At 39.0% G+C, this 27,779-nt stretch overlaps 1 protein-coding gene across 4 annotated transcripts in view; it reads right to left on the reverse strand.

The window, feature by feature from the left end:
- Window positions 1-14,988: 14,988 nt before the first annotated feature.
- Window positions 14,989-27,779, reverse strand: part of LOC308285380 (scavenger receptor cysteine-rich type 1 protein M130-like) — a 126,898-nt gene continuing 114,107 nt past the window's right edge. For 3 of the 4 annotated variants that reach the window (XM_080726115.1, XM_080726113.1, XM_080726111.1), the window contains 8 exons: window positions 25,121-25,153; window positions 24,730-25,029; window positions 24,184-24,366; window positions 22,538-22,748; window positions 21,674-21,831; window positions 20,339-20,491; window positions 15,649-15,791; window positions 14,989-15,487 (listed from right to left, as the gene is read on the reverse strand). In XM_080726115.1, the coding sequence (XP_080582241.1) occupies window positions 15,254-15,487; window positions 15,649-15,791; window positions 20,339-20,491; window positions 21,674-21,831; window positions 22,538-22,748; window positions 24,184-24,366; window positions 24,730-25,029; window positions 25,121-25,153 (1,415 nt within the window). In that variant the 3' untranslated portion in view covers window positions 14,989-15,253. Of the gene's footprint in view, window positions 15,488-15,648; window positions 15,792-20,338; window positions 20,492-21,673; window positions 21,832-22,120; window positions 22,143-22,537; window positions 22,749-24,183; window positions 24,367-24,729; window positions 25,030-25,120; window positions 25,154-27,779 lie in introns of all 4 variants that reach the window. The other variant, XM_080726112.1, reaches the window with a different exon arrangement.

Here is a 27,779-nt window from a genome sequence, read left to right on the forward strand (position 1 = left end):
TTTTTTTCCTATAAAGTCATTGGGACCTCAATTTTTCTTTTTTTAATGGTGACCATATTGCATTTTTTGAGTGGCTAACATGCTCTTTGGAAATGGCATATGCTATTTTGTAAACGACACATGCCAAAAGCCACTTTTCAGAACGGTATATGCCATTTTGGAGTCGTCACATGCCAAATGCCACTTTTTGATGCCACTTTTCAGAACGGCATATACCGCTTTGGAAACGGCTTATGCCATTTCGGAACGGCACATGCCAGGCACAAGCAAAATGCCACTTTTCGGAATGGCATATGACATTTTGAGAACAGCATATGCCATTTTGGAACGGCACATGTCTGACACATGTTAAATGCCACTTTTCCAGCTCGGCCTCTCTCCAAAAACATGCTGATACAACATGACAAGACAAAAATGTAATAAAACATCAACATAAAACGTTGTCACAGAATTCACCATAAAAGGCACTGCTCACTTCACTCTGGGTATGATTTTTTGAAAGAATCTTGAAAACGAACAGTTTGTAGTGGGGGTCCCTGCTTCATCTCTCATCTATACAATATGTTGTGGGGGTCCCTGCTTCATCTCTCATCTATACAATATGTAGTGGGGGTCCCTGCTTCATCTTTCATCTATACAATATGTAGTGGGGGTCCCTGCTTCATCTCTCATCTATACAATATGTAGTGGGGGTCCCTGATTCATCTCTCATCTATACAATATGTAGTGGGGGTCCCTGCTTCATCTCTCATCTATACAATATGTAGGGGGGGTCCCTGCTTCATCTCTCATCTATACAATATGTAGTGGGGGTCCCTGCTTCATCTCTCTCTCAGCTAAGGGGTCATTGACCTGAACGATCTTAACGTTAGACCCAGACAAGAGGACACTGTGTCCTGATACGACCCCTCCATAGCCTTAACACACACACACACACACACACACACACACACACACACACACACACACACACACACACACACACACACACACACACACACACACACACACACACACACACACACACACACACACAGTTACACAGCAACGGATCAATAGTTAATGGTTGACTTTAAATGAGAAAAAAACAAATCTTACTTTGATCAAATCACAAAAACATGCTGATATAAATATTACATAAAGACGTGAAATATCTAAATAGTGATGTCATAAGAGAAAGGGAGGTTTTGTAGGCCTAACATGGACAGGTGATTTAGAACAGGGGTTCCCAAACTGTTTTGTCTCAGGGCACCCCATGAATATTTTTTTTCATCCGAGGCACCCCTATATTAAATGGTCGTTGTCGGGTGGAAACCTTGTATGTCCATAACCATCTCTTCTTGTGTTATTATTTTAAAAACAATTTAAAATAGTGAAAATAGACGATCTACAAGCAGACAACGCCTCGCATCGCGAGGCGTTGTGTGCTTGTAGACCTGCTATTTTCACTACTTGTGTGACACTTTTGTATGATGAAGCAGGACTTTTATTTTACCAAAAAACATTTGAAACTTGGAGATACAAGGTTTTTGCCTGACAGTGACAATATTGCTCATTTTCACTCCCAGCACCTTATATTTATAGCATATTTTAGCGATTATGTTGCGAGGAAAACATTGAGATAACAGCCATTCTCTTTTTTTTTTTTAAGTGTCCAAATAAATTCCAAATACGGTATTATCAAATGATCTCGCGGCACCCCTGGACTGCCATCCAACACCCCAGGGTGCCCCGTCACCCACTTTGAAAACCCCTGCTTTAGAAGAAGCTTTTTCTGAACTTAGACGTTTTCAGAAGTGATTTAAAGGATATCCATGCTGTCTGGCAGAAACCTCTTATCTCCATATGTTAACTGTTTGTGTTTTTCATATTAATGTCATTTACTTGATCATTGTACAGAGTCACACAACAGCATCAAAAGTAGCAGATCTACAAGCTCAAAGCGTGGAGCGAATTGACATGTTTATGAACTTGTAGATCTGTCACTTCTGCTATTTCTTTTGAAAAGAATCCTGAAACAGCCCCATGCCCACCACTAGCACTGGGTCCATGGGGGACATTTATTGATTGATTAATTGATTATTTTACTAGACAAAAATGGAGAACAGTACAAGTATAGTCAATACAATATAAATGTAGTACAGTACAAGTACAGTTAAACACCCTGCCTAAAAGGAACATCCCAGATAAAACTTTTTACGGCCTTTTTAACGTTGGAAGCCCTCAGAATTTAATTCATGAACATAATAAATAGCAAGCAAAGAAAACATTAAATAATATCGCAGTTATAAAAAAAACACTATGTACAGGATATAGGGGAAACAGGGGGGTGGGGCTAAGGTAAAGGGGGTAAGGGGGTGCTCACTTCTGGCCTGTCTATGGGAGAAGTGATAACTACCTCCTTCTCTGGCCTCCTGAAAGGTGAGTTTTCACCTGTCTATGGGAGAAGTGATAACTACCTCCTTCTCTGGCCTCCTGAAAGGTGAGTTTTCAGGGCAGTTTTGAAGGATGCCAGCGAGCTACATGTTTTAAGGGAGGTAGTCAAGGAATTCCACACTTGGGTGGCAGTGATGTAGAAGGAGAATTGACCCATATTTGTCTTATGGGTTTGTGTTATCAGATCATTGTGTGCGCTCCCTCTGGTGTTGTGGCTGTGGGTGTCGCTAACCTTTTGGAGATGTTTGGTCAGATATGCTGGTACTGAGGGGATGGAGGGCAGATTTGCGTTGACTATTTTGAAAGTCAATCCCATTTTTAGTTGTTTAACCCTGTCTTCAACGCTGAGCCAACTTAAGCTAGCAAAATGTGTGGGAGAAACATGGGTCATGGCCCCAGGTCGAGAAGTAGCCGAATCAGTTTGTTTTGGGAGGTTTGGACCTTAGTCTTTTCGATGTTGGAGTACCATGATGTGCACGCATAGTCAAAGTGGGACTGAATGAGTGCATAGCAGACAGCCCCATGCCCACCACTAGCACTGGGTCCATGGGGGGCATAGCAGACAGCTCCATGCCCACCGCTGTGTCGCGGTCGATGGGTGCACTTCTGTAGCTCCCCCTGGGAAATACAGCTAGATGCAGAGGGTGACTGGTTCCTCCCACCAACCTGAGGCTGAGCAGCAGAGTGGGGAGGTGTGTCGTGGAGCCGCACATGGTTCTACACCGCTGTGTGGCACGACCGACCCCCGGTCGTGCCACGTGAAAGAGGGGAGGGGGGCCGGGCCCGCTACACTAGCGATGAAAACTGGAAATACTCAAGTAAAGTAAAAACCACGTCTAAATTCTGACCTGAGACTGGAAGGTTGGGCTTCGATCCCCGGCCGGGTCGTACCAAAGATCATGAAAAATGGGAGCCAGTGCCTCCTGCTTGGCACTGCTTGGGGGGGTACAGTACAGTACAGTACAGTACAGTACAGTACAGTACAGTACAGTACAGTACAGCACAGTACAGTACAGTACAGTACAGTACAGCACAGTACAGTACAGTACAGCACAGCACAGCACAGCACAGCACAGTACAGCACAGTACAGTACAGTACAGTACTTGTACATAAAGGGTCTTTGACCTGAAAGATCTTGAAGACCTCTGACTTAAACCTACACCATAGTTAGTTGAAAAGGGGTCCCTCAGGGCTCTATACTAGTATAGAGCTTACATTAGGCCCAGAAAAGAGGACACTGTGTCCTGATTCGACCCCTCCATAGCCTTCCTGAAAACATGCAGGCAGGCACAACGGAACGCACGCACGCACGCATGCACGCACGGTTACAGCAGCAGATCAATAATTAATGATTGACTTTGAATAAGAAAAACACTTTGATCAAATCACACAAAAACATGCTGAGAAATATTACATGAAGAGATTAGAACAGCAAAAATAAAATATCAACATAAAACGTTGGCACAGAATTCACCATGAAAGCAGGGAGATTAGTCTATATCAGAGAAAGGGAGGTTTTGTAGGCCTAACATGGACAGGTGATTTAAAAGAAGCTTTTTCTGAACATAGACGTTTTCAGAAGTGATTTAAAGGATATCCATGCTGTCTGGCAGAAACCTCTTATCTCCATATGTTAACTGTTTGTGTTTTTCATATTAATGTCATTTACTTGATCATTGTACAGAGTCACACAACAGCATCAAAAGTAGCAGATCTACAAGCTCAAAGCGTGGAGCGACTCAACATGTATTTGTTTCTGTTACTTTTGATGTTTTTTAAATAGAATCTTTTTTTCCAACACTTTTGGACATATGAGGTTTCCAACCGACAGAAATGATTTTATAGTAGTTTATCAACGTCTACAATAAACTTGCTGCAGGAGCAATTATTACTCCCTGTAATTCAGAACCTCTGCCCCATCTTTCACATGAGCCTGTTCTAGTGCCACCATTAGGACGATGTTTGCAAAACACATTTTTGGACACTACTCCTACAGATTTTGTCCACAAATCATGTACATTGGTAGACAGTATCTCTACTAAATGATGAGAACTTTAGCCAAAAATAGCCGATCTACAAGCTCACAGCGCCTTGCAGCGTGGGGCGTTGTGAGCTTATAGATCTTCTATTTTCGGCAAAGAGGTTTGGTGTAGAGGGGAAAAAGAGCAGACTAAGTTCAGTGTGAAAGGTCACGTTTATATAAGTATTGACGGAACCCTATTTGAAAAGATATGCCAGGGACCCCATATGAGGAGATATTTACAGCTCTAGCTTCCCAACCAGTTTAATGCCAAGGACCCCCAGTTTGACATGCATTCGGCTATGGACCGTCGGACCCCCATTTAATGGTATTTCTATTTCTGAGAGCCCACCTTATCTAACTATTAATTTAGTGAATGTCTGTCCGTCCGTCTGACCATCTGCATGATGACATCACTGATACTAAACGGTGTCGCCCAGGCACGTGCACACATAGACATCAAAGGGGGCTTGAGCCCCTGCCCTTTTATCCATCTGTAAAAAGTGCCCTCTCAAGACCATGAATGTGTTTTTTACAATGGCGAAAAAAACACAAAAATGCCCCCTCTTTCCATGCAATACCTGAAGGCAGCATTCAAGAGAATTGTCTTGTCCAAACTCTCCTGAACTTGAATGCAGCATCTTATGTTGAAAGAATTGCCCTCTCTGTGTTGAAGTCAACCATCGAAAATAAACGACCTCCAAGCTCACAACGCGTCGCAGCGCGACACCTTGTGAGCTTGGACGTCTGCTATTTTAGATATTTTCACCAAAAGGCCCTTTTTTTTAGAAATGTCAGCCCCTGCCTCTCTAACATTCTCTGCACGTCCCTGGTGTCGTCACCATGGTAACGATGCCCAACTGACATCAGTGACTGACATCACTACAGTGCCCACATTTAGAGATGACATCACAGACTGGCCTGGACACGGAACACCATATATGGGCATAAAAGAGTGCCAGACAGACAGACGGATACGACGGGTATTTATTGAACAACTGGACATCAATGGTGACTGTTCTGCCCAACGGGCACCGGTCTGGGTTCTCCTACATTACTACTGACACTCCTACATTCAATCCCTCATCACACACCTACAGATGTTCTATAGATCTGTTATCACACCTACACATGTTCTATAGATCTGTTATCACACACCTACAGATGTTCTATAGATCTGTTATCACACCTACAGATGTTCTATAGATCTGTTATCACACCTACACATGTTCTATAGATCTGTTATCACACCTACACATGTTCTATAGATCTGTTATCACACCTACAGATGTTCTATAGATCTGTTATCACACCTACACATGTTCTATAGATCTGTTATCACACACCTACACATGTTCTATAGATCTGTTATCACACACCTACACATGTTCTATAGATCTGTTATCACACCTACACATGTTCTATAGATCTGTTATCACACACCTACACATGTTCTATAGATCTGTTATCACACCTACACATGTTCTATAGATCTGTTATCACACCTACACATGTTCTATAGATCTGTTATCACACCTACACATGTTCTATAGATCTGTTATCACACCTACACATGTTCTATAGATCTGTTATCACACCTACACATGTTCTATAGATCTGTTATCACACCTACAGATGTTCTATAGATCTGTTATCACACCTACACATGTTCTATAGATCTGTTATCACACACCTACACATGTTCTATAGATCTGTTATCACACACCTACACATGTTCTATAGATCTGTTATCACACCTACACATGTTCTATAGATCTGTTATCACACACCTACACATGTTCTATAGATCTGTTATCACACCTACACATGTTCTATAGATCTGTTATCACACCTACACATGTTCTATAGATCTGTTATCACACCTACACATGTTCTATAGATCTGTTATCACACCTACACATGTTCTATAGATCTGTTATCACACCTACACATGTTCTATAGATCTGTTATCACACCTACACATGTTCTATAGATCTGTTATCACACCTACAGATGTTCTATAGATCTGTTATCACACACCTACACATGTTCTATAGATCTGTTATCACACCTACAGATGTTCTATAGATCTGTTATCACACCTACACATGTTCTATAGATCTGTTATCACACACCTACACATGTTCTATAGATCTGTTATAACACCTACACATGTTCTATAGATCTGTTATCACACACCTACACATGTTCTATAGATCTGTTATCACACCTACAGATGTTCTATAGATCTGTTATCACACACCTACACATGTTCTATAGATCTGTTATCACACACCTACAGATGTTCTATAGATCTGTTATCACACCTACAGATGTTCTATAGATCTGTTATCACACCTACAGATGTTCTATAGATCTGTTATCACACCTACACATGTTCTATAGATCTGTTATCACACCTACAGATGTTCTATAGATCTGTTATCACACCTACACATGTTCTATAGATCTGTTATCACACCTACAGATGTTCTATAGATCTGTTATCACACCTACACATGTTCTATAGATCTGTTATCACACCTACACATGTTCTATAGATCTGTTATCACACCTACACATGTTCTATAGATCTGTTATCACACACCTACACATGTTCTATAGATCTGTTATCACACCTACAGATGTTCTATAGATCTGTTATCACACCTACACATGTTCTATAGATCTGTTATCACACCTACAGATGTTCTATAGATCTGTTATCACACCTACAGATGTTCTATAGATCTGTTATCACACCTACAGATGTTCTATAGATCTGTTATCACACACCTACACATGTTCTATAGATCTGTTATCACACCTACAGATGTTCTATAGATCTGTTATCACACCTACAGATGTTCTATAGATCTGTTATCACACCTACACATGTTCTATAGATCTGTTATCACACCTACAGATGTTCTATAGATCTGTTATCACACCTACACATGTTCTATAGATCTGTTATCACACCTACAGATGTTCTATAGATCTGTTATCACACACCTACACATGTTCTATAGATCTGTTATCACACCTACAGATGTTCTATAGATCTGTTATAACACCTACACATGTTCTATAGATCTGTTATCACACCTACAGATGTTCTATAGATCTGTTATCACACACCTACACATGTTCTATAGATCTGTTATCACACCTACAGATGTTCTATAGATCTGTTATCACACCTACACATGTTCTATAGATCTGTTATCACACCTACACATGTTCTATAGATCTGTTATCACACCTACACATGTTCTATAGATCTGTTATCACACACCTACACATGTTCTATAGATCTGTTATCACACACCTACACATGTTCTATAGATCTGTTATCACACCTACAGATGTTCTATAGATCTGTTATCACACCTACACATGTTCTATAGATCTGTTATCACACCTACACATGTTCTATAGATCTGTTATCACACCTACAGATGTTCTATAGATCTGTTATCACACACCTACACATGTTCTATAGATCTGTTATCACACACCTACACATGTTCTATAGATCTGTTATCACACACCTACACATGTTCTATAGATCTGTTATCACACCTACAGATGTTCTATAGATCTGTTATCACACCCCCGGGCACGTTAGTTTAAAGGACAACTTTAGTTTTTTACAACAAGGGTTCATATTTTAGATTGTAATTAAAGAATATAAAAGATGAGTGTTCAAATTATTTCATTTACTTCTTTCTATTGTTTTAGGGATTCTTATTTCAGTGGCATGCGTACAAGTGGCTAAATATGTAATTTTACACAGAATAAGCCCATTCCCAAGATACAATGCAACCTTTCATGGTTGGATGTGACTTATGGGGGCTAGAAGTGTTACTGTAAATAGCAATAAAGAAACTGCTGGCTTATTGTGTCTAAAAAGGCATATTTAGCCACTTGTACGCATGCCCCCATTCAAACGCATGCCCCACATTTTAGCACGGCAAACGTGATAAAACAATAGAACGAAGCAAATGAAAACATTTTAGCACTCACTTTTTCTTTTCTCTAATTACAATCTAAAATATGAACCCTTGTTGTAAAAAAACAAAGTTGTCCTTTAACTCATAGAGTGTACACATGGAAACCATTAGGGTCCATTTGGTTCCATTTGTACACTTTCTGAGTTAAAAACCCCAAAGGGTCCATTTGGTTCCATTTGTACACTTTCTGAGTTAAAAACCCAAAAAGGGTCCATTTGGTTCCTAACTGTCATTTAGCTGGGGGACCCCCTGGAACTCCCTCAGGTCCTCGGACCCCACTTTGAGAACCAATGAAGTAAACAATCTGACAGCTGACAGGAGAGGGCTTCATGCCATGATGCTCCCCATGCGTAAACGTTCAAAAGGAAACAGCGAACAGGAGGGTTAGGGTTAGACCCTGATTCATGAGTATAATAATGATAACTTCAACAGGAGGGTTAGGGTTAGACCCTGATTCATCATGATAATAATAATAACTTCAACAGGAGGGTTAGGGTTAGACCCTGATTCATGAGTATAATAATAATAACTTCAACAGGAGGGTTAGGGTTAGACCCTGATTCATGATGATGATAATAATAACTTCAACAGGAGGGTTAGGGTTAGACCCTGATTCATCATGATAATAATAATAACTTCAACAGGAGGGTTAGGGTTAGACCCTGATTCATCATGATGATAATAATAACTTCAACAGGAGGGTTAGGGTTAGACCCTGATTCATGAGTATAATAATAATAACTTCAACAGGAGGGTTAGGGTTAGACCCTGATTCATGATGATGATAATAATAACTTCAACAGGAGGGTTAGGGTTAGACCCTGATTCATCATGATAATAATAATAACTTCAACAGGAGGGTTAGGGTTAGACCCTGATTCATCATGATGATAATAATAACTTCAACAGGAGGGTTAGGGTTAGACCCTGATTCATGAGTATAATAATAATAACTTCAACAGGAGGGTTAGGGTTAGACCCTGATTCATGAGTATAATAATAATAACTTCAACAGGAGGGTTAGGGTTAGACCCTGATTCATGAGTATAATAATAATAACTTCAACAGGAGGGTTAGGGTTAGACCCTGATTCATGATGATGATAATAATAATAACAACTTCAAACACAGCAAATACAAATGGAAGACAATAAGCCAGCAGTAATCCCACTAAAGCCTTAAAAGTGCTCTTACCTTAAGATGGGTGATGAACTTCATGACAACATGATGATCAGTGTTATTTTACCTTTAGATGAACTTCATGACATCATGATGATCAGTGTTATTTTACCTTTAGATGAACTTCATGACATCATGATGATCAGTGTTATTTTACCTTAAGATGAACTTCGTGACATCATGATGATCAGTGTTATTTTACCTCATGACATCATAATGATCAGTGTTATTTTACCTTAAGATGAACTTCATGACATCATAATGATCAGTGTTATTTTACCTTAAGATGAACTTCATGACATCATAATGATCAGTGTTATTTTACCTTAAGATGAACTTCATGACATCATAATGATCAGTGTTATTTTACCTTAAGATGAACTTCATGACATCATGATGATCAGTGTTATTTTACCTTAAGATGAACTTCATGACATCATAATGATCAGTGTTATTTTACCTTAAGATGAACTTCATGACATCATAATGATCAGTGTTATTTTACCTTAAGATGAACTTCATGACATCATAATGATCAGTGTTATTTTACCTTAAGATGAACTTCATGACATCATGATGATCAGTGTTATTTTACCTTAAGATGAACTTCATGACATCATAATGATCAGTGTTATTTTACCTTAAGATGAACTTCATGACATCATGATGATCAGTGTTATTTTACCTTAAGATGAACTTCATGACATCATAATGATCAGTGTTATTTTACCTTAAGATGAACTTCATGACATCATAATGATCAGTGTTATTTTACCTTAAGATGAACTTCATGACATCATAATGATCAGTGTTATTTTACCTTAAGATGAACTTCATGACATCATAATGATCAGTGTTATTTTACCTTAAGATGAACTTCATGACATCATGATGATCAGTCCATCAGTGGATGCTATTATTTTACTGACACACACTTGGAAACAACATGTTCCACTGCTGCTAATTAACAATAATACATTGCACCTGTGCTGACCCACAGAACAGGGGAATAAACCATTTGTCAAGAAAAGGGGGGATGCAAACATTGTGGGGAAATATATAGCTAATAGGGCATCGCAGCGGAAGTGGTTTACTGGTCCCACTAAAACATCTCCCATTCATTTTCCCCATAGACTTTTACAAAGATATTTATAACAATTATGTTAAGCCTAGAACCAAGCCATCCAGGATGGAGGTGAATCACGGCCATAAAAACCTTTGATCCTATGTGAAAACATATGTTAATATTAAATTATTTGATATTCTACATTTAATAATTACCCTTTGTTTAGCGATTATCAAAACGTTCTTTTCATAGAAACAAAGGTTGTATGGTCATGATTCACTGCCATCCTGGATGGCTTGGTTCTAGGCTTAACATAATTGTTATAAATAATTTCGTGAAAGTCTATGGAAAATGAACAGGATATTTTTTCGTGAGACCAGTAAACCACTTCCGCTGCGATGCCCTATAGCCTACCTTCTGTATAGCAAAGAGATCATTTTGTTCTAATTTTCATCATAGTTAGTTTACAGTAACTGATTGACACCAACACTGTGTGAGGAGCAGCGCTTCAAAATAAAGTTCATCAGGAAAGATGGAAAGAAAATAAAGTGGGACAAGTACTGTAGTCTGGTTGTCCTGTTACGACAAGTACTGTAGTCTGGTTGTCCTGTTAGGACAAGTACTGTAGTCTGGTTGTCCTGTTAGGACAAGTACTGTAGTCTGGTTGTTCTGTTAGGACAAGTACTGTAGTCTGGTTGTCCTGTTAGGACAAGTACTGTAGTCTGGTTGTCCTGTTAGGACAACACTGTTTTCTCTCTCAACAGTAAACAAACCAACATAAAGTGTATAGAGTGGGACAAGTACTATGAATGAATGAATGAATGAATGAATGAAAGTCTTTATTTTGAACATGTTAAAAAATTAGACAATGTTAAAGAATAAAATATATAATATAATTAAATAACAAAACAATTATAACACAAAACAAGTCAAAAAACAAGCCTCACTTGCAATGAGAAGAAAAAAAACCTAATTCTCCATGTTCAAAAAGGAGTAGGAAGAAGTATAAAACGTATTATACCCCATCTTACTTTAGCGTCATCCTTTAATTTCTGTATCTCAAATATACCAAAATGGTATGAATTTCTATAAACTCCTGAGCTTTTATATATTTTTGAAAAAAGAAAAGAAAAGAAGTCCAAAAAACTGATAATATACCTTTTATACTCTAAATTGTTAATATGACTCTTCACCTCTATACCTCATTATAATGCTGTTTTTATAGCTTTCTTTGAACTGTCTCAGACTTGAACATTGCTTGAGCTCCTCCTTCATACTGTTCCATAGCTTCACTCCACATCTTGAAATACACTATATTCACTATAGTCTGGTTGCCCTGTTAGGGCAACACTTTTTTCTCTCTCAACAGTAAACGAACCAACATAAAGTGTATAGAGGGTATCTGCATGTTTCTAAAGTGACAATTTAAGGGCTTTTTAATACCTCTAAAATGACAAATTAAACATTGGCCAAATTGTCAAATATTAGAGGCAGAAATTGTGAAAATAGCTTATCTACATGCTCACAACGCCTTGCATTGTAAGGCGTTGCGAGCATGTAGATCTGCTATTTTCACAATAGAACCGTGTTATACAAAATGTAATGCCTCTTAGTGCTCGTCAGGGTGGTGGGGGTCCCCGGTTAAAATATGATTATTTTGTGGGGATCCCCACTTCCCGGTTAAAATATGGTTATTTTGGGGGTCGCGGCCTGCAAAGGTTGAGAACCACTGTACCAGCGTCATGTCCAAGGAAGCTGCCTCACGCTACAGAAACAGGACACAGGTTGAGAACCACGGTACCAGCGACATGTCCAAGGAAGAAGAAGAAGAATTTACCTACGTCATCCCACGAGGTAAATTCAGTTTTTCAGCTTAACCCAGCTATCACTGCTTATCACTGCTTAGGAAGCTGCCTCACGCTACAGAAACAGGACACAGGTTGAGAACAAGGAAGCTGCCTCACGCTACAGAAACAGGACACAGGATGAGAACCACTGTACCAGTGTCATGTCCAAGGAAGCTGCCTCAGGCTACAGAAACGGGAGACAGGCTCCTGTCCTCTGTTTTTTCTTTGGAAATGTTTTGTTTTTTATTATCCTGTCATTTGTTGTGCAGCACTTTGTGGCTTATGTCTAGAAAGGTGCTATATAAATAAAGTTATTATTATTATTATTATTAACCTCATGGGCCTCATGGCTCGGCGAGAGCAGGAGGTTCCATACTATGGAGAATCAGGTCAGGTAGAAGCACTTATATTTGTAGAATATTTTGTGTAATTACTAGGGGTGTAACGATACATTTTAACAGCGATACGATATGCATCACGATACATGGTTAACAATACGAGATGGACCATATTGGTTCATTCATGGCAATAAGATACGATTCGATTCAATGATTTAAAATCTACATTAGCAAAGAAATGAAATCTGTGTAAAACGTGTAAAAGAATCTATTATTATGGAAGTAAACGCTGTGATTCTCTAGCACATACATGGACATTGTTTTTCAACACATATGGACAAACCCAGCTTGACATGAACACAGAGATTACACACATTTATTGATAGACCAAGAGTAGCTGTATCGAATGGAAATCCTCAGTGGGGATGTTTCTAAGTGGGGGTGTTTCTGAATGGAGGTCTGCCCCGGATAGGTGTACCTTGTACAATGTAATGTCCCCTCAGATATGATTGGTCATGACTCACATGACATCACAATATAGGCCTATAATATACATGATAAGACGGAAATAATTTCCTCGTCAGTGCAACCACACTTGCAATTTCCCAGGAACCTATTGGACCTTTCTAGTTTTTAATAGTTTTTAATTTCCCAGTAGCCTATTGGACCTTTCTAGTTTTTAATAGTACTGTGCTCAATATTAGGACATGATTCATCTTACACTTTAAAACCCAAAAGCCATCCAACATTGTCTTTGTATCAGGGAAGGTGTTTTTAATTATGCATAATGTCATAAGCATAACATATCTTTCTAACTTTATATATTTTAGCAGCAGAGTCAAATGTACAAAATAAGCTAAAATGATTGATTAGAGGTGTGCATAGGAAAAGGTAAAGGACAGTACAGTACAAGATCAACTAAAAGGATAAAAATCACATGGGAAAGCTTTTGGCTTGTTTAAATTGGGGTCCCCCTTTTATAACTCATTAAAAAACACCCTAAGAAGACAGCTGGTTTATTTTTTATTGCTACTGATTGTTTATTTGTCCTGTGAAGTCCTTTAAAGGAAGCAAACAAACTGAATGGATCAACAACTCAACATTCACTGTGTTCAATGTTAAATGTTGACCTGACTGCAAAAGGCAGAGCCTCCCTTGATCCGTTTCTATTCAACGGTCTTTGTCGCCCCCATGTGGATGAAACTAATTTTACAGCTGAAAGTTGTCCCTCATAAACCCACCAGTGTCCCACTCTCAAACTCAAGTCATTTTAAATTAGATGACACAACTGTTGTGTCATCTAATTTAAAATGTAATTAGGGTCGTGCTTGGTCTTCCTCCTTAGGACCACCTTACCGATCATCACCACGAAAGCGTGGGGTGGCTCAAAGTAGCTGACAGAGTACAGCATCTTGCAATGGGCCTGGTGTACAAGATACACTACACCTCCAAGATACCCATGTACCTGGCAAACTACTTCCTAAAGGTCAAGGATGTTCACGATCACAACACCAGAGGCAGCTCCACTAATCATCATCAACGTAGATTTAACACTAAACAAGGCTCTAATTCGTTCTCCAGCTATACCATCAACATGTGGAACAAAAAAATTGAAATTGATATTATCCTAGATAAAGTACCATGTTCTATCCGTCTGTCTTTCAATGTTATATGAGATACTTAAAGTGTGGTTCCTGTGGAAATAAGCCTTGGCTTTCTAGGATCTCCTTTTAGTTGTCCTTGTTCCAGCGATTTGTACTGTCATGAAACTGTACTTTTTTCTATTGAAAACTTCTAATAAATTCTTCAATCAATCAATCAATCAATCAATCAATCAAAAATTGTACAATATAAATATAAGGGAGGATGTTTATAAGGAGGATGTTTATGGCTTTGGTTAAGGAAATTAGGACACGCAAAACCTGTAGTTTATTACCATACAGTAACTCTGATAACGACCTGGTCTTTAGACAGTAATTAGAACGTTAGACCACTTGTACATTTACAAAACGTTATCAAGTAAAACCTCACAAGTTTACGCTGTAAGAAAGAAGTAACGGTACTATAAAAAAGTTTCCATACACTACATTGTCAATCAAGTACATTTTATTGATATAAAGCCAGATCAAAACAGTTTTCTTACACATGACACTTAACATATAGAGCAGGTCAAAACCATCCACCAATCACCCAGCAGGGTTTCTCATGTGGTGGATCACGGCCCAAAAGAGGGTCATGTAGCGTTTGCATGCGGTCATGGAATAACTGTGTATGAGTAATTGAGTATGATGCATGTGTCATTTCTGAATCAAGTTCAACTTAAATCTGTCTTCAAAACTCTCTTAAACTCTTTAAACTGTCTTACACCTGCCATGTGTGTTATCAGGATAATCAGGATCATCAGGATAATCAGGATCATCATCACCATCACCAGACATTTTTTTATTTATCCAGTCCACATATCTGTGCACGTTGGCGTAGACGCCAGGCTTGTTCCTCTGAGCACATCCATCCCCCCAGCTCACCACACCAGAGATGTAATGAATCTCATCCTGTTCACACATCAGAGGACCGCCTGAATCACCCTGGAAGGACAAACAACCGCTTTAATACAGAGAGTCAGCGCACGTACACACGCACACACGCACGCATGCACGCACACACACGCACACACGCACGCACACACACACACGCACGCACGCACGCATGCATGCACGCACGCACACGCACACACTCACACACTCACTTTGCAGGTATCAACTTCTCCCCTCATGTATCCTGCACAGATCATGGTATCATCCAGACGGTCATTGTAAGCAACCTGGCATCTCTGCTTGGAGATCAAAGGAACAACAGCTTCCAGCAGCCAGATTGGAAGCCTTGTAGGCTCTGTGGGCCAAGGACACAGAGAGGCAAAAAACACCATGAGCTATATTTTTGCAAGCCAAAACTTCTTTGCCTTTTCTTTTTACTATATTGAAAAATATTATTTAAAAAAATAATTTAAAATACTTCAAATAGCTGATCTGCAACACGTGAACTTGTAGATCAGCTATTTGAAATATTTTTGAAGCGGTGAAAGCCGCTTCCAAGGAGTGGCTTTGTGTGTCCCATGTCCATATATGGTCATTTCAGTCCAGAATGAACAGGTTTTATTAAAAACAAAATGTGTGTCCCATGTCCATATATGGTCATTTCAGTCCAGAATGAACAGGTTTTATCAAAAACAAAATGTGTGTCCCATGTCCATATATGGTCATTTCAGTCCAGAATGAACAGGTTTTATCAAAAACAAAATGTGTGTCCCATGTCCATATATGGTCATTTCAGTCCAGAATTAACAGGTTTTATTAAAAACAAAATGTGTGTCCCATGTCCATACATGGTCATTTCAGTCCAGAATGAACAGGTTTTATCAAAAACAAAATGTGTGTCCCATGTCCATATATGGTCATTTCAGTCCCGAATGAACAGGTTTTATCAAAAACAAAATGTGTGAACCCATGTCCATATATGGTCATTTCAGTCCAGAATGAACAGGTTTTATCTGTCCCGTACGTCCAGAATATGTGTGTAGTGTCCGTCCCGGTCTGATGATTGTGTGATAGGGATGAAAGGAAGGTGTTGTTATTTTTCATTTTTTGTATTATTTCTTTAAATGCAATGATGTTTTCTTTTTGTTTCTTTTATTTAAACACATTGTATTTCCGTTATGGTATTTATGTTGTAATAATATTCCTTTCCTCTTAACTCATTTGCTGCCATTTTAACATTGTACTGTATGGCTTTTCTGCCATTTTGTACAATGATATATTTTTTTTATATTTACATTTTTCCTAAATTCTGTATTTGCACGACAATGTCATACAGTAATGAAAATGAAAGAGGACAAGCTCTAGTTTCACCAAAAAAAATATAATTTTGTATTTACAATGTACCATTCTATAGTTAGAGCCATTTCAAAACCCTTGTTTTTTGATTTTCCGAGCTTAAAAATCTAATGAAAGGGAGTTATTTAGGTTTTTGTGAATGGTCTTTTTTCAAGCACATAATGCACTTGATATATGTATTTATGGCTTCAGGCACTTAGCAGATGAGTGTACTAGTGTAATAAGTGTAATTGTGTATAACTGGAATTGTGTAATAGTGCTGTAATAGGTCACCTCTTGCCCTTAGGGCGTCTTACTTCACACAAAGAGAAATACGCTTTTTATATTGGACTCCGACTGGCCCACGATGGTCTGCAATACCTCCTCGCACGCGCGCACACACACACACACACACACACACACACACACACACACACACACACACACACACACACACACAGACACAGACACAGACACACACACACACACACACACACACACACGTTCTCTCATGCCAATAAACCTCCATCGCCATAGGCCAATCAATCAATCAATCAAAGCCGTTGCTGATCCGGTCTGGGTCTATATCGGATACGGAAACGTTTCTTACATGTATGTGAGTTTGTACAAAACCGGATACAGTAGGCGGGCTTCAGAACGGATCACTGCTGATTAGCCAGGATTCCACCACAGCCTACAGCTACAAGTTTTCCACAGGTACTTGCCCTGGCTGCTACCGAAACAGCACTCAGCACAAAGTTAGGAGGATGAAAGTAAAAAAAGAAACTTACAGCAAATGGAACGATCGTTGCGCTTCTTCCTCATATTCGGCCTCACTGTTACTGGCCTGGGATCCATGTATGTTACAGACAGCTCGTTATACAAAGGACGCGACATATCCTTGGGATTATATGGACACACGACGACACGAGGATGTATTTTTACCGACGCGATTGCTGCAAGATGGGGGGACAAGATGGAAATCTCGTTCGTCCATCATCATCTCGACCGGAGGGATAAGGACTCACTCCACAGAGGTTGGCCTCGGGAGTCGGAAAACAAGTCCATTGGCCTCTTTTGCCACCCCCGGGACCCCGAAATCGGTGGATATTCCAAGTCTGAAGGAAGCCGCGGTACGTAGATTTATAGTTGTGACTGTGTTGGTTTTGATTTAAAGCAAGGGTGTCGGTTCTGGGCCCTGGGTACAAGGATTCACTGTGGGCCCCCCATGAATGTTCTTCATATGGGGATTTAAAAAATAGCAGATCTACAAGCTTGCAGCGCGCGCTGTGAGCTTGTAGATCTGCTATTTTTCAATCGCAAAAGTATAAAATATCAAAGGCCCTTCCACCTTGGGCCCTAGTAACTCAGCCCCACGTTCTTTTCCCCCCCTTGTGACATCCCTGCTAGCTGTTGTTGTAGCATACTTTGTCGCTCCTAGTTTGAAATATTTCTGGGGCATTATGGAGCTCTGTATTGTATTGGCCATGGCAGTTCAGGGCTTTTCAAGTGAAAATGTCACGGGATTGTGTTTGATTTATTCATAATGGTCTCTAGAGATCGAGCCGCACTGTTGTAGCTAGTAGGCTACTGCTATAGCCTCCGCTTGGGGGGGCTTCTCCATTCTGACATGCTGCCATTCAGAGACATTCACTTCCAATTCCATAGATGGTGTAGGAATGGGGGGTCGTGTGAATGGCATGGCTGCATGTTGGAGTGAGGATGCGGGAGGAAAAAAAAAAAAAAAAAACGCATTGTGGTGCCTGGTGCCAGCCAGGCTGCAGCGGTGCGTGCGGAATGCCACCACCGTTCCTTCACTGTGGATTATGGGGAGAATTATACACTTTTATTGAGATTTATACATTTATTACACTCTTGTTTTCAAACACACTAGCTTTGATGTGTGATATTTTGGTTTCCCTATATGACAGAAGGCTCAACATTTTTCAGGGGCTGGGGAAGAGTGTAATTTAGCATTACATAATTTAAAAGCACATTTGCGGGATTTACGGGCATGGCAGGGCCGTACAGCGGAAAATTTACGGGTGCTACGGGCATCGCGGCAAATGAGTTAATCATGTTCTCTTTTTCTGAATGGACTGCGGGACTTTAAGTGAATGGAGGTTCTGGATAGGGTAACTAGCGGCCATGTTGCAGCCTATGCCGTGTGGGGTTGACGTCACGGCTGGCCAATTGAGTGGCAGCTGGGCGGGACGCAGGACTATGAATGGGACAGCGCGTCTCAGTCAGAGGGAAGCAGGGGAACGGAGCAGACGTGTTGTGAGAGAGCAGAGACACCGGGGGTTCTGAGGAACCACGTACGCAATATAGAGACTCATGGGACTGAGTAAAGTAGCTATGCTACGCTAAGTGAGAACCATTGTGCGAACCTTATAGTTACAGCGACGGAGAGACTGGCGAGCCGGTGAGAGGAACGAACCGGTGCCTGGCCTGCTGTGAGAGAGACGGTCCGAGCTGGCCTGCTGTGAGAGAGACGGAGAGAGACGGTCCGTGCTGGCCTGCTGTGAGAGAGACGGAGAGAGACGGTCCTGTGTGTCGCACGCCTACATCACTCACCGGCAAGCGTCTGCTTGCCGGGTGTGTAAGTACCTGTCTATCGCAACACACAAAGTTAAAGCACCCCACTCTAGGACAACCATTATGCACTTGGAGCTGGCGGCCTCCTCTTGTGTGTTTCAGAATCTGCCGTGGAATTGAGACGTAGGATGTATGCTGTTGAACCCCCTCTCTGCTAAGCTGTGTGGCTATATTGGGCTCCCCGGTGCCCCCCCTTGCTATACTTATTCGTTCGGACAGACGAACACTAGTGAAGTGCTCCACGATACGCACCTTGCACTTTACTAGTAGAATTGAAGATAATATTTTAACGATTAATAAATGCTTTGAATTGTTTTATTAGTTAATGGCGCCTTTTAGAATTTAGGTTTTTCTTTTGTGTTTTATTGTTTTGTGGCGGTTAGAGGCCTCTGTCAAGGTTAATTTATAATAAAGTATTGTAACTTTGTACCCCCCTGAAAAACGTTGTGGTGTCAGTCTCTCCAGGGTGTTCGTACCCATTTATTGCTCTCCCAGCCTGGTATTACTACGAACCTGTGTCTTAGCCTAGTGGTGTGTAAACCTTTAATGGTTTGTTGGTTCAAGTCCAACTGGCGTTGTCCGGCAACAAAGGTCCCCCTTTTTCATTTGGGTTTATATAAGAACAATCATACAACAGTAATATATATATATATATTCCTTTAATGATAAATGGTTAATAGTATTGCATTATTATAATACAGTTATTTCTGAACGTAACAGTAAGACTGGCCCACCTTACAATTGGATACTTTGAGGATTGGTCAAGCTTCACATGACAATTCGGTCCTCCAGATAAAATCATTCATTCATTCAGAATATAAAGAATGTACAGATCACAGAGTTCATAACTCTAGAACACATAGAATAAAAGTTCACCGCTTCACTTCGAACCGAGGTTTGATTTTTAAAGTGTTTTTCATAAGTTTGATCATGTGTAGATACATACCATATGTATAGTTAGATACATACCATTTTGGGTTTTTATTGGTTTAGTGACGCCCCATCCAGAGACCACACACTCCTTGTCATCAGAGAAGGGTTGCTTTGGCAGACAGGCAGTTTTAACATAGCGGGTTTCCATGGCACAGAATGGGCTTTTCGTGAAGTTCAGCTGGAGTAAAGCTGACACAGAATGGTTCATAAGTATATCTCTGATTAACATGTGGTGGCAGAAATGTATAGATCGCCAAATATATGCTTGGCCCTCCATTCAAACTCGTTTGGAGTCATTTGTCAACTAGCTTTCACAGTGCATGTGCTGATTCAACTCAACTACAGCTGTCAATCTAACAGCTGAGTTGTCTGCCCCATGCTTACTTCTAGTCTGTCAGCAAACCTGTACTGTGTGGAACTATTTGTATGTTGCCCCTTTTTGGTAGCACTTTACAATAAGGTGCCCTTAATAAAGATTTATTACCCTTAATAAAGATTTATTAACAGTTAATAATAAGACACTTATTAACTTGTTAACTCTAATAAAAACATTATAAACTGTATAATATGAATCTTATAAACATTAATAAACTACTTATAAGATACGTATAAACCTTATACTTAATACAGCTTAATAAAAGATTAATAAGAACGTTTTAACGACTTAATTAAACATTTATACGATGCTTAATTAAACATTTATACGACGCTTAATTAAACATTAATAAATAACGTATAAGTCAGCTTTAAACCTTATTATATGTTTATACATGTTAATAAATGAATAATAAGAAGGTCAAATAACCTTAATTAACACTTAACAAACTATATGAAAAGGTACGGTTAATTAACAACTTATAATTAACCAATAAACCCTATTATATTTTAATATAGGTTAATAAACCATCTTAATTACTACCAATATTGTATCAACTATTCATAAGATACTTAATTAACAATTAATAATCTGTATTTATAGATTCATTATGAATACTATATAACAATATATGCATTGTTAATACGTTACTTAATTAACAACTGTTGTAAGTGGAATAATATTGTATAAACAATAACAAGTCCTAAATAGATTTCTTATTAACATTGATACATTCTTTATTGAGCATTCATTAACACGTTAATTAGGCCTTTTGTGGGTACCTGTTGTAAAGTGGGAACCCTTTCTTTATAAGACCATGTTTAGAATAGCATATCTGTTAGAATGAGAGTATAAGAACTGTCTGAAATTGAGATCGTGGAGGCAGAAGTCTTATGTCTGGCAGTATATATTTGATCAACATGTTGTAATAAAGCCATGTAAGAGGAATGTTTCTCTCTGAAACTGTACTGATGTTCATGACACCATGGCCTCACCAACGTCATTATTGAGAGCGATGCGTGAACCATTGCTGCACAATTCCCTGTAATCCCCATGAACGATGGCTCTCAGCACAGGGATGACCTGGTCAGGGTCTTCACGTTCCATAATGTTCACTCCTCCCAGGACCACCTGCATCTCTGTGGAGTCCTTACTGTAGAAACAACCAGTCATTCATTAAGACCACCTGCATGTTACTGTAGAAACAACCAGTCATTCATTAAGACCACCTGCATGTTACTGTAGAAACAACCAGTCATTCATTAAGACCACCTGCATGTTACTGTAGAAACAACCATCATTCATTAAGACCAACTGCATGTTACTGTAGAAACAACCATCATTCATTAAGACCACCTGCATGTTACTGTAGAAACAACCAGTCATTCATTAAAGACCACCTGCATGTTACTGTAGAAACAACCATCATTCATTAAGACCACCTGCATCTCCTTGGAACTGTTACTGAAGACATTTTCCACACCTCAATTGCACCTCAGTGGCTAAGGCCCTGCCTTTGTACTGTCTGCAACGGAACTCACTATATAAATAATGAAGACAACATAGTGTTCTCGCCTTTCAAGGTGAGCCTACAACTAAAGGTTCTAGTAGAAATCAGTGCCCATTTAAGTAGATCTCTGTATGTCATTCCTTGTCCATTTTATGCCCATGTGTTTTTTGTAGTGACATAACTCCAATCTCTACTGGGTTAATTAGCACCATAATTACACTCATAACACATAATAACACTATTGAGTTGTTTTTGTTCAAGGCAAGCCTTGAACATGTACTATATCGCCTTTTTAGTTTCTGTCATTGAATATCACCATCAAACATGAATTTAGTTTAGTTTAGCTTACATGCAGTGAGCAGCAGTGAGAACCCAACAGGAAGCAATGAGGACTCCTCCACATTTGTGTTGGAACGATTCAGATGAACCAGTAGGTCTGCGCTGCACGGAGGCCTGCCATGGATGATCCCCAGGACGAGACTCACTGCCTCCCACGACCCTGGCATTATCATGAGGCTCAGGTCTGATGTACTGGGGTCTGCCACACTCGGGGAACAGGACTGGACAAGATGGAGACATGAAGCATAATCTGTGTGTGTACATGTGCTGATGTGCATGTGACAGACGTCATTCTCTTTAACTCACTCAATGCCAAGTGCCAAAATGGCTCCAAGGTAGATGTGCCATGATTTTGTATGTTTTTCTTTACTATGCAATGAAAAAAAATGTTTTTTTTTTTTAATTTTTATCCCCATAGAAACAGACACAGTTGTTGTGATTCAGTGGCAAAACGAATGTTGTCAATCAGACAAATGGTTCCAGAGATAGAGCTGTTTGAATAAAAAAAAAGTGTCCATCCACTAGAATGAACACACATTTTCACACATTTTCTCAATCAGCTAAACGAGGGAGCCAACACACAAACAGAGAAAAGCATCTCTCTGATCTCAGGTCATTTTGACATCAAAAAGGAAAAAAAAAAAAAAAAAGACGTCATTGGCACACAGGGCCCATTGAAAAAAGCAGTCATGAGACGTCATTGGCATGGGAGTGTGGTCAGCTAGCCAGAACAAACTAACACGCTTTTCAATACTTGTATGTATATACATACAATATATATGTATATATATGTATGTATACTGTACAGTATATAGATTCATGTGAGCTAGGAACTATCATCAAGACAAATATCACCAAGACTTGGCTCTTAATTTTTAGATTTTTGGCATGGTATTACTGTAGGTATGGGCAAGAGGTTCTAAAACCATTGCAAACGAGTTGGGCTCGCCCTCTAGTGGTCGATTTGCAGTGAATCCAATACAATATAGGTTGGTATATGGTTGAAACCCCAAATAATCCATAGGAGAGATGTTCCAATGGATTCTGTTACTTGGGTATGCTTAAGAGAATGTTGTCCTAGTAGGTAATCTTGTTATTATCTCTCCAAAAAGTCGTCTGGGTGTTTTTTTGTTTGTTTCCTAAACTGTCTTACAAGACGTCTGGGTGCTGTTGACCAAATGCGCACCAGAGGTCTCACAAGACACGATTTCAATCCTGTTATCTGTTAGTTTGTTGCAGTAAATGAGACTACGATGAACATAATTACTTGCCACAATTAAACAGGGCATAAATTAAAAATGTCCGACCAATAGGGCTGATTACCGAAGTCGATACTTTTTTTTATATCGAACGCATGACGTCGATACTATCAAGTATTATTTCCGCATTAAACTAACAATACTCTTAATATTCTATTGCTGACAAACACTTGTATATTTATAGAATAGCAGCCACATGAAAATGGTTGAACTACTGTCATAGACGGCCTTAATAACCTATAGAAAAAGGTAAATAATAATAGCCTAATAATAATGATAAATAAAAAGTATCGAAACCGGTATCGAAAAAGGTATTGTATGGATTCCCATGGTATCACGCATCATATCGATTCAAAGGTGAAAGTTACCCATCTCTACCATTAAATAAGATGCTCACGTTCACAGGAGGGTGCAGGTATCCAAGCTGCTCTGTTATGCACTGTTGCACATCGAGGAGGTAAATGTTGAGAAGGTTTGAACTCCCTGTTACACTCAAAGCTCAGGGTTTCATCTTTCTGGTACTCAGGTTTACGGTCCAGGACTGCTCCATTTATAATCACTGGTGCTGAACAGTTGACCCCTGTTGAAGAATGCACAAAATGTTGTTTCACAGTGTATATTGGTAGTGGTTCTATTGGGTGTGTCTCCATGAATTCAGGGCTTCTTGTAGTAACTGTACTACATCAGGTAGTAACTATACTACTGTAAATCAGTAACTGATGGAACTAAAACATGTAACATGTATTTCTCCCCTAAATCATATATAAAATATCATATGTAATTGAAACCTGCTATTGACCAATGCATTTCTGCATTTTTTTTTCTTGTCATGTTTTTTTTCTTTTAAAGAGAAATAAATATCTGAAAAATATCCATACTCGTGTGGCTGGGGCCTAAGATTCATTGAAAACACCAGTGCTTGGTTCTGGTGACTGATAATTACCTGAACAGATGACCTCCAGTCTGTCCACAGAACTAACAAACTTCAAAGTTACACACTCCCTCAGTGAAGATTCAGAACCGTTACAGGAAGATGTAATCCACCATACAAGTTGACGTTCAGAACCATGACTCCATTTTGTGTCAACAGCAGAGCCACAGTTCAACTGTTTACACACTACAGATGATGAGTTCTGGTTCCAGATAGATGCTAAGTCAGCTGCTGGTTTCCAATCTCCCTGGTGTTTCAATTCCAGTGTACCAGCACAGTGACTGGTTCCTCCCACCAACCTGACATCAGACTCTGTACAGAGACAAGAATATGCAGTAAAAACTATTACGAAGAAACCTTTTAGCTTACAATGATGTGTAGTTGTTTGTTAATGTTTGTTTACCTGTTTTGTGGACTGTTGGTTGAACCTGGAGAGCTGAAGAGAAATTATTAATGAGATTAAATTAATGAGTTTGAGTGTAATCAATACAACAACAAAACAAACACGGCTGGCATGGTGATTTGGTGATATAGTAACCTTCACCAACAAGCGAGCAGCTCATAGACTGTAACAATATGGACTAAGAGCTCTTAGACTGTAAACAATATGGACTAAGAGCTCTTAGACTGTAAACAATATGGACTAAGAGCTCTTAGACTGTAAACAATATGGACTAAGAGCTCTTAGACTGTAAACAATATGGACTAAGAGCTCTTAGACTGTAAACAATATGAACTAAGAACTCTTAGACTGTAAACAATATGGACTAAGAACTCTTAGACTGTAAACAACATGGACTAAGAGCTCTTAGACTGTAAACAATATGGACTAAGAGCTCTTAGACTGTAAACAACATGGACTAAGAGCTCTTAGACTGTAAACAATATGGACTAAGAACTCTTAGACTGTAAACAATATGGACTAAGAACTCTTAGACTGTAAACAATATGGACTAAGAACTCTTAGACTGTAAACAATATGGACTAAGAGCTCTTAGACTGTAACAATATGGACTAAGAACTCTTAGACTGTAAACAATATGGACTAAGAGCTCTTAGACTGTAACAATATGGACTAAGAACTCTTAGACTGTAAACAATATGGACTAAGAGCTCTTAGACTGTAAATAATATGGACTAAGAACTCTTAGACTGTAAACAATATGGACTAAGAGCTCTTAGACTGTAAACAATATGGACTAAGAGCTCTTAGACTGTAAACAATATGGACTAAGAGCTCTTAGACTGTAAACAACATGGACTAAGAGCTCTTAGACTGTAAACAATATGGACTAAGAACTCTTAGACTGTAAACAACATGGACTAAGAACTCTTAGACTGTAAACAATATGGACTAAGAGCTCTTAGACTGTAAACAATATGGACTAAGAGCTCTTAGACTGTAAACAATATGGACTAAGAACTCTAAGACTGTAAACAATATGGACTAAGAACTCTTAGACTGTAAACAATATGGACTAAGAACTCTTAGACTGTAAACAATATGGACTAAGAGCTCTTAGACTGTAACAATATGGACTAAGAGCTCTTAGACTGTAAACAATATGGACTAAGAACTCTTAGACTGTAAACAATATGGACTAAGAACTCTAAGACTGTAAACAATATGGACTAAGAACTCTAAGACTGTAAACAATATGGACTAAGAGCTCTTCGACAGTAAACAACATGGACTAAGAACTCTAAGACTGTAAACAATATGGACTAAGAACTCTTAGACTGTAAACAACATGGACTAAGAACTCTTAGACTGTAAACAACATGGACTAAGAACTCTTAGACTGTAAACAATATGGACTAAGAACTCTTAGACTGTAAACAACATGGACTAAGAACTCTTAGACTGTAAACAACATGGACTAAGAGCTCTTCGACAGTAAACAACATGGACTAAGAACTCTAAGACTGTAAACAATATGGACTAAGAACTCTTAGACTGTAAACAACATGGACTAAGAACTCTTAGACTGTAAACAACATGGACTAAGAACTCTTAGACTGTAAACAACATGGACTAAGAACTCTAAGACTGTAAACAATATGGACTAAGAACTCTTAGACTGTAAACAACATGGACTAAGAACTCTAAGACTGTAAACAATATGGACTAAGAGCTCTTAGACTGTAAACAATATGGACTAAGAGCTCTTAGACTGTAAACAATATGGACTAAGAACTCTAAGACTGTAAACAATATGGACTAAGATCTCTTAGACTGTAAACAACATGGACTAAGAGCTCTTAGACTGTAAACAACATGGACTAAGAACTCTAAGACTGTAAACAATATGGACTAAGAACTCTTAGACTGTAAACATGGACTAAGAGCTCTTAGACTGTAAACAACATGGACTAAGAGCTCTTAGACTGTAAACAATATGGACTAAGAGCTCTTAGACTGTAAACAATATGGACTAAGAGCTCTTAGACTTTATACAACATGGACTAATAGCTCTTAGACTGTAAACAATATGGACTAAGAGCTCTTAGACTGTAAACAATATGGACTAAGAGCTCTTAGACTGTAAACAATATGGACTAAGAGCTCTTAGACTGTAAACAATATGGACGAAGAGCTCTTAGACTGTAAACAATATGGACTAAGAGCTCTTAGACTGTAAACAATATGGACTAAGAGCTCTTAGACTGTAAACAATATGGACTAAGAGCTCTAAGACTGTAAACAATATGGACTAAGAACTCTAAGACTGTAAACAATATGGACTAAGAGCTCTTAGACTGTAAACAATATGGACTAAGAGCTCTAAGACTGTAAACAATATGGACTAAGAGCTCTTAGACTGTAAACAATATGGACTAAGAGCTCTTAGACTGTAAACAATATGGACTAAGAGCTCTTAGACTGTAAACAATATGGACTAAGAGCTCTAAGACTGTAAACAATATGGACTAAGAGCTCTTAGACTGTAAACAATATGGACTAAGAGCTCTTAGACTGTAAACAATATGGACTAAGAGCTCTTAGACTGTAAACAATATGGACTAAGAGCTCTTAGACTGTAAACAATATGGACTAAGAG

Source organism: Nannobrachium achirus (genome assembly GCF_963921795.1).
Source record: "Nannobrachium achirus genome assembly, chromosome: 5".
NCBI lineage: Eukaryota > Metazoa > Chordata > Actinopteri > Myctophiformes > Myctophidae > Nannobrachium > Nannobrachium achirus.